The sequence below is a fragment of the Saccopteryx bilineata genome, chromosome 8 (genome assembly GCF_036850765.1).
Source record: "Saccopteryx bilineata isolate mSacBil1 chromosome 8, mSacBil1_pri_phased_curated, whole genome shotgun sequence".
Classification (NCBI taxonomy): domain Eukaryota; kingdom Metazoa; phylum Chordata; class Mammalia; order Chiroptera; family Emballonuridae; genus Saccopteryx; species Saccopteryx bilineata.
This window is the reverse complement of record NC_089497.1, coordinates 27,231,765-27,252,001: the sequence shown is the minus strand read 5'-3', so window position 1 is coordinate 27,252,001 and position 20,237 is coordinate 27,231,765. Positions and strand designations below refer to the sequence as shown.

The 20,237-nt window shown below is 36.4% G+C and overlaps 2 protein-coding genes and 1 pseudogene across 8 annotated transcripts in view; 1 reads left to right on the top strand and 2 right to left on the bottom strand.

Annotated features, from left to right (window-relative positions):
• Positions 1-20,237, top strand: part of TRMT10C (tRNA methyltransferase 10C, mitochondrial RNase P subunit) — a 203,696-nt gene that overhangs the window by 36,537 nt on the left and 146,922 nt on the right. The gene's annotated exons all lie outside the window — the stretch shown is intronic.
• SENP7 (SUMO specific peptidase 7) overlaps positions 1-20,237 on the bottom strand; it is a 156,227-nt gene that overhangs the window by 19,324 nt on the left and 116,666 nt on the right. For all 7 annotated transcript variants that reach the window (XM_066241676.1, XM_066241675.1, XM_066241678.1 and 4 more), the window contains 6 exons: positions 14,396-14,429; positions 9,664-9,843; positions 8,383-8,645; positions 5,593-5,726; positions 4,118-4,234; positions 664-786 (listed from right to left, as the gene is read on the bottom strand). In XM_066241676.1, coding sequence (XP_066097773.1) covers positions 664-786; positions 4,118-4,234; positions 5,593-5,726; positions 8,383-8,645; positions 9,664-9,843; positions 14,396-14,429 — 851 coding nt within the window. The remainder of the gene's footprint in view (positions 1-663; positions 787-4,117; positions 4,235-5,592; positions 5,727-8,382; positions 8,646-9,663; positions 9,844-14,395; positions 14,430-20,237) is intronic.
• Positions 19,124-19,298, bottom strand: LOC136312298 (U2 spliceosomal RNA; annotated as a pseudogene).

The following is a 20,237-nucleotide window of genomic DNA, read 5'->3' as shown; positions in this document are numbered from 1 at the left end:
ACTAGTGCACAGTCTGTTAATTTTCCATTTGAAAATCATAAGTATACTTACCTAGTTTTGTTTTGTTATCTTAGTGTTTGGTAGATTTCTTGATTGTGCTAACTTTATTTAATTGGGAATATGTTACATATGGATGGGAGAATAGGAGAGAATATGTGAGCCACAACTTAATCTCAACTCCTGTGTAGAAAATCCTCATTTAAATATGTAACAGCCCTCTCTCCATTCAATAATATACACTATTATTTATCTTTTACTTTGAGTTACTTGTATGTTCTAAGCACTGAGCAGAAGGCACTGGGGACAGAGTAGAAAATAAGATAATTGAAATCGCTGACCTCATGGAGGTTATACTTTAGAAAAAAAAACTGCCAGAATTACTGCCCAAGGCAGATGGTAAGAAACAATTAACCTAGCTTCTACCTTCTTTATCTTCCAACTTCCAGTCCCTCAAAGGACATGCAATTGGAAATGCATGCCTATGTGTGTTAGAGAACAATACCACGAAAGGGTGAGAAATGTTGAGCAAAGAGACCCAGGACCTACACAAGTGGTAATACTGCTCACTCAAGACAATACCACACAAAGTTATTTCATTAAGAACATCAAAACGGTATATTTCCCTCTCAAAGCTTAATTAAGTACATTGGGAGACTGACTTACGAAAGATTTGGATTATCTTCTGTTAAGTTATTTTCCTTTCTCGTCAAGCATTTATAGAAAAAGCTACTAAAAATGTGACTTCGTTCAACAAGTTCATCTGATGCCTTCTCCAATATAAGATACCTGGAAAAGTAGCAAGACCAGAAAATTAAGTTATTTTTAGATGTTATGTGTTCTTCCCCAATTATCTTATGTGTTCTAGAAATCTTCATTTTTCTATCCAATTAAATTCAAAGCAATTTGCAAGTTGTTCTGATTTTAGGTCTTTTTGTTCCATAGTTACTACCTAAATTAAGACTATTTAAAGCAGAAATTGCTCACTTATTCATTTATTTACTTAAGAAATATTTATCAAATTCCCAACATGTGTTGAGTACCATATTTACACTACAGACACAAAAGAAGGGGGGAAAAAAGCTCCCCCCATATAGCTACAATCAAGAGAAATGAGGATAGAAGGAAATATTAACCACATAATCATACAATCAAATATAAAGCTGAAAATGACATTCCTAAATAAATTTAGAAAAATTTTAATAACTGAGACATGACTAATCTCTAAATTCTTGATCTACTTCTATAGTAAAACTCTTTAAAATAAGGTTATAATCTAATTATTTAATAATTAAGCCCTTCATGACTGAAGAAGTCTGCTACTAATGTTTATGCAGGTTCAAAAATGGCCTTTATTAACACAAAGTTTTTTATAATGTGGTTATAAAAAGGATATACTACACGGAAGGAGATACAAAGAATACTTGATTTTGATAAGAAGCTCAAAAGTTAGAAATTTAGAGCTTCAGTAAGAACAGCTTTTAGCCTGACTTGTGATGGTGCAGTGAATAAAGTGTTGACCTGGAACACTGAGGTTGCCGGTTCAAATCCCTGTGCTTGCCAGATCACGGCACATATAGGAAGCAACTATGAGTAGATGTTTCCTGCTTCTCCTCCCCTTTCTCACTCTCCTTCTCTTTCTCTCTTCTATTCTTCTCTCTCTCTTCCCTCCTCTCTAAAAATCAATAAATAAAATCTAAAAAAAAAAAAAAAAAAAAAGTAGCTCTTCATTGTGATCAATAGGGGTTAGGTAATAGTTAATCAGCTTGCTGTTCTTTCTTGGTGACTCCCTGGCCTTCCCATTTGAAATACAGCTGGAAGTTTATCTTTGTAGAAAGGTCTGGAACAACCCCTTTAGAAACTTATACCAGGGAGGGACCTGAAGATTAGAAGAGTTTAAATCATAATAGTTGTTTGTAAAAGTCTACTCAGAAAATTTCCTCTGAAAAGTTAAGGCCCTAAAAATTCATCAGAAACAGTTCATCGAGCCCTGTCCAGTTGGCTCAGAAGTAGAGCGTGGGCCTAGCATGTGGGAGTCCCTGGTTCTATTCCCTGTCAAGGCACACAAGAGAAGCAACTATGTGCTTCTCCAACCCTCCCCTTCTCCTTTCTCTCTCTTTCTTTCTCTCTCTCTCTCTCCCCCACTTCCACAGCCATGGCAGCAATGAACAAGTTGGTCCCAGGATCTAAGGATGGCTCCATAGCCTTACCTAAGGCGCTAAAATGGCTTAGTTGCTGAGCAACAGAGCAGCAGCCCCAGATGGGCAGAGCATTGCCCCAGTAGGAGCTTGCCGGGTGGATTCTGGTCGGGGCAACATGCAGGAGTCTGTCTCTCTGCCTCCCCCACCTCTCACTTAATAAAAAAGAAAGAAAAAAAAAGAAACAATTCACCAATATTAATTCTTTACTTTGTCTCCCAAGAAATATCGGAGCCTCTTTCACAGATAATTCCCAGAGACAGATGGTCTCAGAGGTGCCAGGCCCCCGCTGTTCCTCAGAAACACCTGACCCTACTGTCTTGCAGATTTGCAAAGGGTATCAAATGGGCTCACACTAATTGGACCAGTGTTAACATCAGAAAAACTTGCCAGGGAGACATTCCTGTCACTGAACCCCCACTACACATTGTTATGTTACTAACTGCATGGACTTTACCCCTTACTTTAGCCCTTGAACCCTATAAAAGTAGTCAGCACCGTGAAAGTGTAATGCAGGATTTGATGCATTCTAGGTTCCCTGCTTTCCCAGTTTGCTGGCAATCTGAATAAAAGACATTTTTATACCACTCGGACCTGGGTTCTGTAACAGCAGAGATGGGCAACTCAAACCTCAGCTTGTTTCAATAACAATCTGAATAATGATTACATGAGTACACAACCTGTGAACATTCATTAGCTGTACACTTTACTACTTGAAAGTTAGTTAACAATTTTAAAAATAAACAGAAAGTAGTTTAAAAGATCAAGTTAGGCCCTGGCCAGTTGCCTCAGTGGTAGAGCATGATCAGCCCAGCGTATGGATTTCCCAGGTTCAATTCCTGATCAGGGCACACAGGAGAAGCACCCATCTGCTTCTCCACCTCTCCCCATCCCTTCTCTCTCTCTCTCTCTCTCTCTCTCTCTCTCTCTCTCTCTCTCTCTTGCTCTCGCTCTCGCTCTCGCTTTCTCTCCTGCAGCCATGGTTCAATTAAAGCGAGTTGGCCACAGAAGCTAGTGATGGCTCCATGGCCTCTGCCTCAGGTGCTAAGAAGAGCTCAGTTGTTGAGGAACAGAGCAACAACCCCACATAAGCAGAACATTGCCCCCTAGTGGGCTTGCTGGGTGGATCCCAGTCAGGGTGCATGCAGGGTCTGTCTCTGCCTCCCCTCCTTTCACTAAAAAAATTAAAAAATAAAATTAAATAAATAAAGTTAGACTCCTCTCTGAAAATAAAGAGTAGAAATATAAGTCTAAAATAAAGAGTATAATAGTGTGAGATTTGGGGCCTGAGTGACTGGAATGAGTATTGGTTTATCAGTAAAACAATAGGGCTTAGGTAAAATAACAACAAATTTAGTTTGAGAGGGTTTCAGTGAAATAAAGACATCTCAAAGAAGTACTGGAAATATAGGTCTAGGAATACAGTACAAAAGGAAGACCAGAAACAAACTACCTTTGCATTCCTTCCTATCTATTCCTTCAGTTTGGCTATATAAAAATCTAAAAATAACTTTTTAATGGAATAGTGATATGGATTTTTAAAATAACTGTTAGCTCTTACTGTGTTTAAAGATATAATAGAAAATTACAGAGTTCTTCTTTTCAATTAATTCCCAAAGTGATTTGTAATTATGTAAGTACTACCTTCACCACAATAATAGTCAAAGAGTAAATCAACAACAAAAACTAAAACAAACAAAAACCAGTAGCTCTTCTGAAGTATATAACATCTACTGAAAGTAGAGGAATAAAACTGGATTAGTCAAGTTTAGAAAATCTTGGTAGGCAAAAACTTTTCAAATCTGAAATCTTAGTAGGTAACTTTAACCTAGAGATAAATACTTCAGATATAAAGACATTTACATTAAAATTTATATCAAAACCTATAAAACAAATGAGAAGTCATTTAGCATTGTACTTACTTAAGGTAGAAATCAATAATTACATCATTAAGAAACTCCCCTTCTTCTAAGCATTCTAGATCTTCATTAGTTACTCCTAATCCCCCCTTAGTAGGTGGTGGAGGATATACAATCAACCTAAGAAAGTAAAAATAAAGTATATTGGTATTGAAAATTCTAGTATCAAAAAGATTGCTTATATTGTACAATAACAGGGCAGTAGTATTCAATAACTAAAATACATAGAAAAATATCCAACAAGCAAGTATATTTTCCTTCCTTCATTTTCACAAGCTACTTATGGTAAACTCATTGAATATCCACTTCCAAACTTTCTCATGTGGGCTAGTCTTAATATTTGCCAAATCAATAGGTTATTACCTCACAATCAGTTACAATACCATAGAGGATATTTTTCTTCTGCAAAATTTTTAACTTCTGACAAAAGGATGTGATAACTCATAGATTTTCCCATGCTCTACTTTCCAACTATAAGTAAACCCCCTACTCAAATTCCTAGTTCCTTTCTATTCAGAAAAGCCAGCAATCAAAAACTAGGCTGTAGTGGTGGCTAGTGTAAACCAGCAGCAGGTAGTAAAGAAATAACATGGGAGGTTTAGGAGGCCCGTTTCCCATAATAAAGTGCTTACAATGTAAAACTTACAAGAACATAAAGGAAATGAACAATTAGAACACAACCAAAAAGATGGAGAAAACAGATGACAACTTATTAGGTTATCTTCTTCTGGCACCTCTCTTAAAGCTCAGAAATAAGACCAGTTGTGAATTCTTGGCTATAATCTTGGAATAGAGTACAAATGTAGTCAATAATGAAGATATAATATGTACTTCTTGAACCAGAAAGATACAAGAAGATAAAAGCCATCTGTAATAGATTTAATCTTGACAACCATGAAACCTAAATCCAGAAAAGAATATGTGAACATTTTAAATGCTAATATGATAGGTTCTATTTTATTAAAGGCTATTTTCCTATCCAGTGTTTTCATGTGTTTTCTTCTTCTAAAATAGAGAAAAGGAATCACATAGAAGAATGAAATCACCCACAAATATGCAGACTCTCTATTCTGCCTTCCCACCATGAGATGACATATAAAAGATGAAATATAAACAAAGAAGCAATTTCTGAAAGAGAAGTTCTGGTCAATGCCAATGTACCTTAAATCGAGGCACACTCAGTAAACAATTTCAATTTTTCCTATTAGACATTCAGATATAAGATATATAATCTTAAAAATCATATATAGCTATTCAAATATTCTCAACAAATGCTTTAATCTTACCAAATTTGACAGTTTGGCTGCTATTTCTGTCTTATTAACATAAAACTAAATAAAATGGCACCCAACTGTTTTCTTAATAAAGTGAAAGTAAAACTTAAAACATTTGAAAAGAGAAACTACTTAAAATCAGCAACATGAAGAACACTACTAGTGTGCCCACCAATTACAAACGGGACATGACACAGTACATACGTCTTAATAGGTCCACTGTGTCTGACTTCTTGCCATTCTTCATCTGGGTTAGATGTAATAGAAAGTGAGTAGCAACCACTACTTTGCTTCTGCAGGAAGGTGTAAGTTGGTTTGGCTGCATCTATATTTGAGGGCTGACAGAAAGTGGCAAAAAAAAAAAAAAAGGTCTCCTTATAGATACATAAATACATATTAATGCTCAAAAGGACAGTCAAAACCTAGACTTGTGAGAGAAAATGTGACTAAAAGAAATCCAAATCAATGAATTGTATCTATACTTTTAGAATTTCTACAAAAACATAAATATCAAAATAATACTTTTGATCAAAAGATATTGTATACAATGGTCAAAGTTTCATTCAAAGTGTTACTAGAATAGACTAGAAATTGACATTCTATTACTAAATGATAAAGAATATAAATTTACATATACAATATAATTATCGTGCCAAATTTTTACAACACATACATAAAAAAAAAGACTGGTAGTCTCACGCCTTGTCTTCCTATTATGGCTTCCTATAAGCCTTTTAAACAATAGATTAGCCCCAGGCCAAACCATAATGTGTGTGCATGTACATGCACATGCATGCACTACAGCAAGTACACACTTTTCTTTCTAGAGGTATTTGGCATAGACATACAAGCCACACATATATTGCTAACTTCCTACTTAAAAAAAAAAATAGGCCCTGGCCAGTTGGCTCAGTGGTAGAGCATTGGCCCGGCATGTGGAATGTCCCGGGTTCGATTCCTGGCCAGGGTACACAGGAGAAGTGCCCATCTGCTTCTCCACCCCTCCCCCTCTCCTTTCTATCTCTCTGTTCCCTTCCCACAGCCAAGGCTCCACTGGAGTTGGCCCAGGCACTGAGGATGGCTCCATGGCCTCCACCTCAGGTGCTAAAATGGTTCCGGTTGAAACAGAGCAATGCCCCAGATGGGCAGAGCATCGCTCCCTAGTGGGCATGTAGTGTGGATCCTGGTCAGGCACATGTGGGAGTCTGTTTCTCTGCCCCTCTGCTTCTCACTTCAGAAAAATCCAAAAAAAAACAACAAAACCCAGCATATTTAAACTTACTATTGTTTCAAGATCATTTTAGACTTATAGAAAAGTTGCAAAAAAATCACAAGCCTAAGATTACAAAAATATTAACACCTTAAATAATCACAGTACAATTATCAAAAGTAAGAAATTAGCCTTAGTATATTATAAACTAAACTACAGATTTCATTTGGATTTCACTAGTTTTTTGACTAGTATCTTTTTTCTGTTCAGGACCCCACAATGCTTTAGTATTTCCTTGTCTTTCATAACCTTGATGTTTTTATTTTTTATTTTATTTTATTTTTTGTATTTTTCTGAAGTTAGAAGCAGGGAGGCAGTCAAACAGACTCCCGCATGCACCCGACCAGGATCTACTCGGCATGCCCACCAGGGGGTGACGCTCAGCCCATCTGGGGCATTGCTCCATTGTGGACAGAGCCATTCTAGCGCCTATGGCAGATGCCACAAAGCTGTCCTCAGCGCCCAGGCCAACTTTGCTCCATGGAGCCTTGGCTGAGGGAGGGGATGAGAGAAACAGAGAGGAAGGAGAGGGAGAAGGGTAAAGAAGCAGATGGGTGATTCTCCTGTCTGCCCTGCCCAAATCGAACCCAGGACTTCCACATGCCAGGCCGACGCTCTACCGCTGAGCCAACTAGCCAGGGCCATAACCTTGATATTTTTAAAGAGTATCAGTCATTTTGTGATCGGGTTTTTCTGATTCTTCTCATAGTTAGATTGAAGTTATATAATATTAAGAATACCACAAAAGTAACATACCCTTCTTGGTACATGCATGATGTAACAGGAATATTATGTCAAAATGCCTTACTTTGATGGTGGTATTAACTTTGATCACTTCAGTTAAGGTGATAGTCTGCCAGGATTCTCCACTGTTACTACTTTTTGAAGTTAACAAATATATTGGGGAAGAGATGTTAAGATTATGCAAATATCCTGTTTCTCCTTAAGTTTTCACCTATTAAATTTGGTATCTCTTGGTGGACCTTGCTTGAAACAATCATAACTATGATTTTTTTAATGGTGATTTATATTTCTTTTTCTCTTTATATTTATTACTTGGAATACTCTCCTGGAAAAGAAATGTCCCTTATCCATCATTTATTATTTATATATTCATTCATTAATTCAGTTACTTATGTCAATAAGATTTTGGGGCCTGACCGGACAGTGGCACAGTGGATAGAGTGTTGAACTGGGATGAGGAGGACCCAGGTTCGAGATCCCGAGGTCACCAGTCTGAGCGCAGGCTCATCTGGTTTGAGCAAAGCTCACCAGCTTGGACCCAAGGTCGCCGCTGGCTTGAGCAAGGGGTTACTCGGTCTGCTGAAGGCCCACGGTCAAGGCACATAAGAAAAAGCAATCAATGAACAACTAAGGTGTCGCAACAAAAAACTGATGATTGATGCTTCTCATCTCTCTTTGTTCCTGCCTGTCTGTCCCTATCTGTCCCTCTCTCTGACTCTCTCTCTGTCTCTGTAAAAACAGTGTTCATTTAAAAAAAAATTAGATTTTGGGGTACTCTTTTTATTCTTTGGTAATAATCACACATTATCATTATTGATTTTGCTGATCAAATTGTTCTAGCTTTGGCATTGGTAGTTCTTTCAGGTTGGCTATTGTGCCCTTTTGACAAAACAGCATTTTGAAATCAGACTGATCTCAGTGAAAGAATTTTTATCAAACCTCTCCCTCCCTGTCACCAATTATATTATTCATATGCTAACCTGAGATATAGATTTCTTCTTCATTTCTTCAGTAGCAGCAGCAGGGAAAGAGCAAGTTGAAGCACAGTAATAATGAATAAAAGAACTTTCTTTTGAAGACAGGTTCTGAAATAAAGGAAGTGCCTGAACCCAAGACAGGGGATAAGAAAGCTCTACTTCTTCATTGGTTGCACTTATTTTTGTCATAATATCTTTCAATTTTAATTCTTCTTCTTGTGAAATAGGATTGTGTAGCTCAAGGAAAATGAATTCACTGGATCGTGCTACAAAAACACAAACAAACAACTTTTAGCAATAGTATTATTTTTCAAGGGCATTGTAATTAAAATAGTTTGATTATTAATAACAGTAAAGTTGGTATATAACCATTAGCAAAGTAATAACCCAGGCAAATTAAACCCCCAAATAGTCCATTAGTAACCTAGAATCAAAACTCACAACTTTTAGAACCCTACTGCATTAGAATGGAAACTCAAAAATGGTATTGAACTCTGTATTTCCAGGACCTGACATTTAGTAGGTGCTAGTAAATATCTATTACTGAGTGTGTGAATAAATGAATGAGTGATAATTAAGCAATTTATTATTTCTCTCTACCCTCCTCATTTCATATATATTAATTTTAAAAGTATTCCAAACACTTCCTTCAATATAATTTTCTTTAATCAATCATTTCAACAATGGTCTCAAATGACATTCTCTTCTCCTATAATGATTATAAATTGCTCATGATATTTCTCTAACTTCACTGCTGTGTAATCATGAATTTTCCCAATTAATTTGGAAGTAATTAAGATAGCAAAATAACTAACTAACTATGTGTTATGGGAGTATTCAGAAAAGTACTTAAGCCAGTCTTAGAGAAAGGATATATAAGTAAACTGAGTTTTTATTTTAGAAACTAAAAAAATGTTGAAAGTAAAGACTTTTGTATTTTATTTAACTTTGCCACTGATTAGCTCAGTCACAGTTCTTTATAAAATCAGGACAAGAAACTCATAAGAAAGGTAGCCAAGGATGGTAAAAAATACAGACTAAAAGATAAGGTATTCCTTTGATTTCAGAAAATAATGTCTTTTGGTTGAGTAAAAGTATCAGGAGAAATTTTGTGAATAAATAAAATAATTTATCTTACATATTAAGGGATACAAATTTTTTAATTCAATAAACTTCATTTTAATTTAAAAAAATTACATTCGATTAAATTATGTTAGAAGAAAACTAGTTTATTTACAGGAGTTCTCAGGTTATTCTGATATTTAGAAATCATTTTATACTTACATTGCTGGCTTAACATAAAGTTTTCTAACTGGGTCTGAATCTCCTGAAGATACTGTGAAGAGACCCAGAGGAAAAGGATAGCATGACTCCGTTTACTGGGATCATCATCCTTACTTTTCCATAACCCAAACCTCTTTAAATGTGTGGTATCCACTAGCAGTAAAACTTCATTCAGGGATACTAAAACAAATAAATAATAACAAATTAATAAATTAATCTATTTAGGAATACAACACTTATGCACCAACTCTAATATACCATATTTTCAAAATGAAGCATTTGCCACTTTTTCCAAAAATATCATTTCCAGTGAACTTCATTATACTTAGCTGAAATACCCCAAACAATACTATTAAAGAATATCACATTGCAATTAGAAAGGGACAAATAATTATTAAATGATAATTAAATGTAGTAATTTAGTTTCTCACACTATATAATCTCAGTTATATCCAGGAACAGAAAATACGAAATTAAATTTCCAGAGCATAAACACTTTGTCCTTAGAGATTTCTTACAAGGAGTTCCAATACCACTAACGAAAAGGAAAAAAGAAGAAGAAGAAGACTATCTTACCAATGCAGAAAAGTAAGCATGGTATAATTTAGGAAATTATGTATTTCTATCTTAGGCAATACTAACAGTAAACCAATTCACATCTGTCTTTCTTCTCCCAAAACCTCTGCATTCTACACTAGACAGATTAGCCACTATCAAAAGATTCTAAAAAATAGTATGAGCTTCTGAGTGGTCTAAGATATTTCTTTTAAAACTCTTATAGATTTTACTTCTCAAAACATTTAGGTAATCATTGAATTGTCACTCTTCTTCCCTTTCAGTAAGTAAGAAGAATCTCCCATGACGACCTTTTTCTTTTTCCAATTCAAAGAAATGTATAAAACTGGGATAAAGAAGTCCTGAAGGTCATCTGGTACAACATTAAGAGAACAAGCAGCTAAACTAGAAATATATATATATATGTATCAGCTAAGTATAAACCCAAGATGGGTATTGACTTGAAACAAATTTCTTAGTACTCCTCCCCTCATTATCTCCTAGCACCTAGCTACTCAATGTAATAGTCCTCAGCCTCTACCACTGGTATCACTTGGGAGCCTGTAGGAAATACAGAAAATCAGGCCCCGCTCTAGATCGAATCAGAATCTTCAATTTACAACAACAAAAAAAATAAGCTGGGTGATTCATATGAACATTAAAGTTTGAAAGCATTTTCCAATAAGCATTCAAATACTTATTAACTAGTTATCTTAATGTTCCCGTACCAGTCTTTTTTTTTTTTCACTTTTTCTTATAAATTAATTTTTTTTAAGTGAGAAGAGGGAAGATAGTGAGACAGACTGCCACAAGTGTCCCCACTGGGATCTACCACCAATCTCAGTCTGTTCCTGATGCTCAGATCAACTGAGCTATCCTCAGCTACTGAGGCCCACACTACAACCAATTAGGCCACTGGCTGTGAGAGGGGAAGGAGAGAAGGGGCGAGAGGGAAGGTAAGAGAAGCAGATGGTTGCTTCTCCTGTGTGCCCTGGCTGGGAATTGAACCCAGGCATCTACACACTGGGCTGACACTCTACCACTGAGCAAACTGGCCAGGGCCAAATAATCCATTTTAAACATCACTTCTTTTTACTGTAATGCTATGAACTTCCCTCTCAGTACTGCTTTTGCTGTGTCCCATAAATTTTGAGTTGATATATGCTATCATTCGTTTCTAGGAATTTTTTTACTTCTTCTTTGATCTCATTGTTAATCCATTCATTATTTAATAACATGCTATTTAGTTTCCAAGTGTTTGAGTATTTTTCAGTTTTTCTGTTGTGACTGATTTCTAGTTTCATGCCATTGAGATCAGAGAAAATGCTTAATATGATTTCAATCCTCTTAAATTTGTTGAGACAACTTTTGTGCCCTAACATGTAGTCTATCCTAGAGAATGTACCATGAGCACTTGAAAAAAATGTATATTCTGCTGCTTTAGGGTGAAAGGTTCTGCAGATATCTATTACATCGAGTTGATCTAGTGTGTCCTTTAAGTCTGCTGTTTCTTTGTTAATTTTCTTTCTTGAGGATCTATCTAGTGATGTTAGTGGGGTATTGAAATCCCCTACTATTATAGTATTGCTGTTGATCTCACCCTTTACATCCATCAAAGTCTGCTTTATACATTTAAGTGCTCCTGTATTAGGTGCGTAGAGATTTATAATGGTTTTATCTTCCTGTTGGATTGCTCCCTTTATCACTATGTAGTGTCTTTATTTCTTACTATAGCCTCTGTTTTAAAGTCCATTTTGTCTGATCTACGTATTGCTACCCCAGCTTCTATTTCATTTCCATATGCATAAAATATTTTTTTTTCCATCCTTTTACCTTTAGTCTATGTGCATCTTTTGTTTTAAGGTGTGTCTCTTGTAGACAGCATATGTCAGGGTCCTGTTTTCTTTTTTTTTACAGGGACAGAGAGAGAGTCAGAGAGAGGAATAGATAGGGACAGACAGACAGGAACCAGGAATGGAGAGAGATGAGAAGCATCAATCATCAGTTTTTCGTTGCGACACCTGAGTTGTTCAGTGATTGCTTTCTCATATGTGCCTTGACCACAGGCTACAGCAGACCGAGTAACCCCATGCTCCAGCCAGCGACCTTGAGTCTAACCTGGTGAGCTTTTTTTGCTCGAGCCAGATGAGCCCGCACTCAAGTTGGCAGCCTTGGGGTCTCGAACCTGGGTCCTTCCGCATCCCAGTCCAACGCTCTATCCACTGTGCCACCGCCTGGTCAGGAGGGTCCTCTTTTCTTATCCACCCTACTACCCTATGTCTTTTGATTGGATCATTTAATCCATTACATTTAAGGTTATTATTGATATGTAGTTGTTTATTGCCATTTTGTTCTTTAAAGCTGTATTCCTCTTTTGCTATATTTTTCCCCCTTTGATCTGTTTACAACAGACCCCTTAGCATTTCTTGCAGCATTGGTTTGGTTGTAGTGAATTCCTTGAGTTTTTTGTTTGTTTGTTTTTTGTCTGGGAAGCTTTTTATTTCTCCTTCCATTTTAAACGATAGCCTTGCTGGATAAAGTAGTGACCTTTGAGTTTTTTACTGACAAGCCCCTGGGCCCAGTGCTGCTAAAAGCTAGCCTTTGGTCCACAGCTTGGTCCTTCTTATGGGCACGCAAGCCTAGCACAGGTAACCACAGGCTATGGATCACTTGTAGCTTCAAATAGGTTGCCAAGGGCAGGGGACAATGTCTAACAGTAGCATATACCAGCATCCCTCCCAAGAGGTCCAGAACCAACCTACCCAGTGGCCAGAGCCATATAACATTACAGCAGGATATAATAAGTTTCACAAGAAGCATATCCAAAGGTTGATATCAGCAGGCACCAACCCCTGCTAAGGTCAATTCTGCTTTGTGAGGTCAATACCAGTACAGCACCTCACATACCATGGTGGAGTTGAGCCTCACAGTCAGTCAGCCTAAGGGTCAATCCCACGCATGAATGTACCAATAGCAATCAAAACCCAGTAACAATAGGAGGATCCACATAACCCACACAAGAGATATTCCTGGAGCACTCTTTCTATCCATGGTTGGTTGAATCTACAGATGCAAAACCCAGGGCTATGTAAGGCCAGCTGAATATTTACTAGGAAAAATATAATGTACATATGGACCTATACAGTTCAAATTTATGTTGTTCAAGGGTCAACTGTATATCAATCATTATGTTGTACATGAAAATAATATAATCTATATGTTAATTACATTCAACAAAAAAGAATTTGATAGGTAACTCTGTTACACAGATCTTTTAACTATATCACTATCTTTTTTTTAAGTATTATTTCCTTTAAATCACAGGTCTTTTTCATTTCTGCTAAATAGCTAATGTTATATTACTCCATAATAACACCAAAATTTCCTAATTAGGACTCTCAATATATTTACTCTATGCCTCATATATTCTTCTACTTACAATACCTTCTAATTATTAGATTCATTATCATAACATATAGTTGTGGTTTCTGTAAATGGGTATCTGGGAGGTCTAATTAAAGTTATTTTGATAAAATCTTCAGTCTTGAAACAAGGGCTTCCTGTTACCTAGTTCATATCTGAAGTTCTATTTGTATATATTTTCCTCATTCTTCTCTCTCACAAGTCACCCTCTATATTTGTTTTCTTATCATCATTATTTATTCTGAAAGGTTTTCCATTGGAGAGAGGATGAGAAAATGCCCCTGAGTCTGTACAAATTGCAGATTATTTCCCAAACTATTTTGCATTTTAAAAATATCTTAAAACCTGTGCTTTTAAAACCATTTTACATGTTTGAATATAACATTGTAAATTTTCCTTATGCTTCTTGTGTTAGTTCCTATTTCTTCCATTTTATATACCAAAACTCTTCCTGTAATCAAATGTTATTTCTGTTAAACCCAAGAAATTATCATGAGTCCCTTAATATTATTTGACTTAAAGTAATTACAACAATAGTCTACTATTTTCAGTATTTTAAAACATTTTAACTTCTTTTGAAGCTGCTAAAAAAATATGTGTTAGATTGAAAAACATTATTTCATTTGGTTTTACTTAAGTTCTATACTGGAAAAAATTATGGAAGACTTATTGCAGAAAGATGTCAGAATGTTTGCTGACCAATTATTTTATAAACCAGATTAAAGTAAAAAGAGGTCATATGACAATAGCTTACCTTGAAATGGGATCTTAACAAACTTTGACGTAATCTAAAGGAAAATACAAAAGCAAAAAATCAGTTACCACTCAGAATATTGTTACTATTCAAGATTTTCATACTTTTTTTCCTTTCAAACCACAAGTACATAGTCAAAGTCTACACTAAAGTATTCAAGCCTTCTTATCAATAAACCAAGAATATATTTTACTGTAAATATTTAGTTTAATAGAAGTTTAAGAACCCTGTGAAAATAATTCTCAATATACTCATTTTTTAAAAAAAACAAAAACAAGACTACTTATTTTTCAAAAATGTTTCCAAAATTTTTAAAGAAGAAATAAGAAAAAGTCTAAAAGAAACTGCCAAGAGATGTCACTGACTTTGGTAAACAAAGCATCATTCACTTTGGTAAATAAACCAACTACAAAACAGGGTTTGATTCTTGGCTTTGTTTACATTACCATCATTCATCTTTCTCTGTTCCATGTTATAAATTCACTTGTGAATAAAAATTCAGCAAAGCTCTTGCTCTTTCTGCCAGGAAACTTAATTTTCTCTAGGTAGCTCGGGTATATATCTGACCTCTTTAAAGTGTTGCTGCTATAACCAACTCTCACGAGTTATAGAGCACCCAAATTTACATGTACTGTCTAAGCTTGTGCTTTGCCTTTTGTTTTTTCCATTAATGCCAAATGAAGTCATGTTTATTTATTCTTAGTTTAGGTTCCTTTTGAGCAACACATTTATGAAATTGTTGAAAAAATCAGGGGTACAGTCTGTGAGCACAAAACCAAATCGAAAATGGTCTTGGTATGTGGGTACCTAAATTAACTGTCAACAGAGTCCCAAATAAATTTAAAAAAAAAATGTTTAGTGAAACCATAGATTTACTGTGATTCCGTTTTTTTTGCCCATTTAAAAATTATTTCATATTGTTATTTTACAAATATAAAAACTCATATTTCATAGTGTAAGGTAGGCACTAAAGCAAAATGTCACGAGGTAAAAGCTGAACTTGGGGTTCAAATTCAGCCAATATTATCTCTACCATTTAAAGAAATAGTAAAAAGATAAACTTAGGTAACTTACTAAACTTTTCTCAGCTTTAGATAAGACCCTTAATCAAGAGTAACTATTATCATTAGACACTAGCGTCTGATTAAGTATGTTATCTAGCTTAATTTAGTCAAATTCACCTATTCTGTTACTTTCACACAACTGCTGTATAAATGTTTGGTGTATTTTTTTTCTGTTGCCAAATTCTTTCTTTCTTTTTTTTTTTCTTTTTTTAGCGAGACAGAGACAGAGAGAGGGACAGACAGACAAGAAGGGAAAGAGATGAGAAGCATCAATTCTTCATTGCAGCACCTTAGTTGTTCACTGATTGCTTTCTCATATGTGCCTTAATGGGGAGAGGGGATACAAGGGGCTACAGCTGAGCCAGTGATCCCTTGCTCAAGCCAGCAACCATAGGGTCATGTCTATGATCCTATGCTCAAGCTGGTCAGCCCGCTCTGAAGCCAGATGAGCCCACGCTTAAGCTAGAGACCTCAGGGCTTTGAACCTGGATCCTCAACTTCCCGGGCAGATGCTCTATTCACTGCGCCACCAACTAGTCAGGTACCAAATTCTTTCTGACATGTTTCACTGGGTCTTTAATCTCATAAAATATATCTTAGCAAATGATAATAACTAATTATAGAGCCCTGGCCGGTTGGCTCAGCGGTAGAGCGTTGGCCTAGCGTGCGGAGGACCCGGGTTCGATTCCCGGCCAGGGCACATAGGAGAAGCGCCCATTTGCTTCTCCACCCCTCCGCCGCGCTTTCCTCTCTGTCTCTCTCTTCCCCTCCCGCAGCCAAGGATCCATTGGAGCAAAAGATGGCCCGGGCGCTGGGGATGGCTCTGTGGCCTCTGCCCCAGGCGCTAGAGTGGCTCTGGTCGCAATATGGCGACACCCAGGAGGGTCGCAACATGGCGACGCCCAGGATGGGCAGAGCATCGCCCCCTGGTGGGCAGAGCGTCGCCCCCTGGTGGGCGTGCTGGGTGGATCCCAGTTGGGCGCATGCGGGAGTCTGTCTGACTGTCTCTCCCTGTTTCCAGCTTCAGAAAAATGAAAAAATAAAAAAAATAAAAATAAAAAATAAAAAATTATAAAAAAATAAAATAAAATAACTAATTATAGAAAATATATGAGTGTTTGCTTTTAAAATTTTATAGTCATTACTACAAAATTGTGAACTAGAAGTAGTGCATCTATACATTTTGGCCTCTACTTTCTATGTTATTTTCTCATTCTTTTACTTTAAGTGTATGTCCCATCAAACTTTCAGCTTGGCCAGGATCTGACACTCATTTATATCTCTGTATGATGATTATTAAACTGACATGTAACCTCTCCTAAAGCCAAAACCCTTCTCCCAGCAAAACTTTAATCTCCAGTTAAAAAAATGAGAAAGATGTTTTTGTGGCAATATGGTAAACCCAATTCTCTGAAATCATTTCACATCTATTTAAATTTAAGAATAAAGTTAAACATGAGTTATTTTACAACTTCTTACAACAGCCAGCAGAATTCTCTGAAAATAGGTACTTAATGAACATTCTCTTACTATCAACGAAGTTGAGATTTATACATGAAATGTTAACATCTATTGCAGCATTCTCAACTAGTGTATTTTCACTAGCAAATTGCTGGTTGAAAAAACCAGCAATTTTCAACTAGTATAGCACTAGAATTTTTAAAACATGCAATACGTATTTAGTACAGGGCATTGACCTCTTTTCGCTTACATTGTGAAATAAAAAAATGATGACAATCATCACAACACTAGCTCTCCTGTATGAATGTCATCTGGAACCATAACTATATAGGTCATATAATAAGAGTTGTATCTTACTGGTTGCATCATATAATAAGGTTGAACCTAATTGGTTAATTCTTAGTACCAGAAATCCTTAAACACAAGTATAGGCACTTGATTTTTCACAAAGTCACATTGGAGCAAAAAGAGTAGGTAATTACTATTAGTACTGCTTTTTATAAATAAATCAAAATTATACTTACTTTTCTCTCAGATTGGCAAAAAATATATTTTTGGCCACAAAATTTTAGTAATTAGTTTATGTGTGCCATTAGATGAAAAAGGTTGAAAATTGCTGTTCTACACTAAAAAAATAGTAACTTAAATGTTCAACTATAAAAAATTGGCTCTAATATATGTAATAGTTTACCACTATAGTCATTTTTTCTAGCTCAGCTAAATTGTAACTTTCATGAGTGATAACAATATTTCCAACATCTGCAACAGTACATTGTAGACACTCATTCAGTATTTGGAAGATCACTGAGTTTAATTCTCTAACATATTTATCCGCCCCCCCAAAAAAAGAAATTCTTTAATGTCTAAGTTACAGACCATCAAGAACTTCATCTAAAAAAAGAGCATATATTGCCTGACCAGGTGGTGGCACAGTGGATAGAGCATTAGACTGGGATGCGGAGGACCCAGGTTCGAGACCCCGAGGTCGCCAGCTTGAGCGCGGGCTCATCTGGTTTGAGAAAGGCTCACCAGCTTGGACCCACAGTAATTGTCTCAGGCAAGGGGTTACTCGGTCTGCTGCAACCCCACGGTCATGGCACATATGAGAAAGCAATCAATGAACAACTAGGGTGTCGAAACGAAAAACTATTGATTGATGCTTCTCATCTCTCTCTGTACCTGTCTGTCTGTCCCTATCCCTCTCTCTGACTAAAAATAAATAAATAATTAAAAAATTAAAAAGAGCATATATTAAAAGCGCTCTGGGCTCTGGCTGGTTCGCTCAGTGGTAGAGCATCGACCCAGCATGTGGAAGTCCTGGATTGATTTTGGGTCAGAACACACAGAAGAAGCAACCGTTTGCTTATCCTCCCCTTCTCCTCTGCCCCTTCTCACTTGTTCTTCTCCTCCTGCAACATGGCTCAACTGATTCGAGCACATTGGCCCTGGGCACTGAAGATGACTCCTTTGAGCCTCTGCTTCAGGCATAAAAATAGCTCAGTTGTAAGCCTGGGCCCAGATGAGCAGAGCATCAGCCCCAGACAGGGTCGCCAGGTGGATCCCGGTCGGGGTGCATGCAGGAGTCTACCTCCCCTCCTCTCACTTAAATAAAAATAAAGCTTCTGAAAAATTCAGTTCACACTTTTTATTTTTTTATTTTTATATTTTTGTAATTTTTAAAATTATTTATGCTCTCTCTACCATAACATAACTATTTAATTTTTTGCAGAATTCCTTTCAGTCCTTTTTTTTTTTTGTATTTTTCTGAAGTTGGAAACGGGGAGGCAGTCAGACAGACTCCCGCATGCACCCAACCGGGATCCACCCAGCGTGCCCACCAGGGGCGATGCTCTTCCCATCCGGGGCATAGCTCTGTTGCAACCAGAGCCATTCTAGCACCTGAGGCAGAGGCCATAGAGCCATCCTCAGTGCCCAGGCCAACTTTGCTCCAATGGAGCCTTGGCTGCAGGAGGAGAAGAGAGAGACAGAGAGGAAGGAGAGGGGGACGGGTGGAGAAGCAGATGCGCGCCTCTCCTGTGTGCCCTGGCCGGGAATCAAACCCGGGACTCCTGCACTCCAGGCCGATGCTCTACCACTGAGCCAGCCAGCCAGGGCCTCCTTTTAGTCTTTACTCACATGCAAATATTTTACCTGCATATATTTGCTTTGATGTACTAAACAACTTTCTTATAATTAGACATTTAAGTTTTTTACTTTAATTATAAGCAGTGTTCCAACAAACAAATTTTATTACAGCAATAAAACATAACAACAACCTACTTTATTACATTTATTGAATATCTGCAGTTCCCTATTATTTGTTAAACTGATAAGAACAGATACTACACTTGATCTTAGCCAAAAGGCCGAGAAGCGATCCCTATTATTTGTAATAGCAAAATACTGAGAGAGCTGAAATGTCCAACTTTCAGGAATTAAGGACAACCCAAGTATCCTAAAACAGACATGAATTAAGTTAGTTTAATATAATTATAGTGAGTTACAAAACAGTATGTATGTCATACTTTTTTGTTTTAAACATATATATATATTTAATATGAAGAATATAGACTGATAGACACTTTAGTAGCAGTTGTCTCTACATTATCAATATTATAGATGTTGTTTTAATTATTCCTTTATTCATTTGGTTTTTGTTTTGTTTTTTGCTCATAACAAGGTCACCTGATTGTGTTATAACATAATTAATACATTAACTAATGAAAACCCATTGCTGAATATTCATGTTGGATTTTCCTCCCCAGTTAATCAGTTATTTTTATATATTGATTGAAGTTATTCAATTTTTTGCTATTACAAAGAACATAAAATTGGTTAAACCTGGATTTAAAATAAAAAAGCAAAATGTAGAGGGAGGGGTGGGAGGGGGAGTGAAAGTGAACAGAATTCCTTAAAGAAGGAAGAATTGTAAAATCATGCCAAGCATGCCAGAATCATTAATATCTGCAAACTAACGACCAGGGAATATTAATTTAAACTAAATTGCTCTTATGCTTTCAATGAAAGCAATTTGAACTCTATTATATGCTAGTCCCCAGGCTTTGTTGGATTTGTACATGTTTATTGCAATTAGGTCTGCCCCTGCCCCCAGACTATCACCCAGTAAACATCAACTTTAAGTGGTTTCTTTTGTTTGTTTTCTTTTTTTAAATTGACTTTTTAGAGATAGAGGAAAGGAGAGAGACAGACAGACAGAAACATCAATCTGTTTCTGTATATGCCCTGACTGGAGAGCTATTTATTATTTTTATTTATTTATTCATTTTAGAGAAGAGAGATAAAGAGATAGAGAAAGA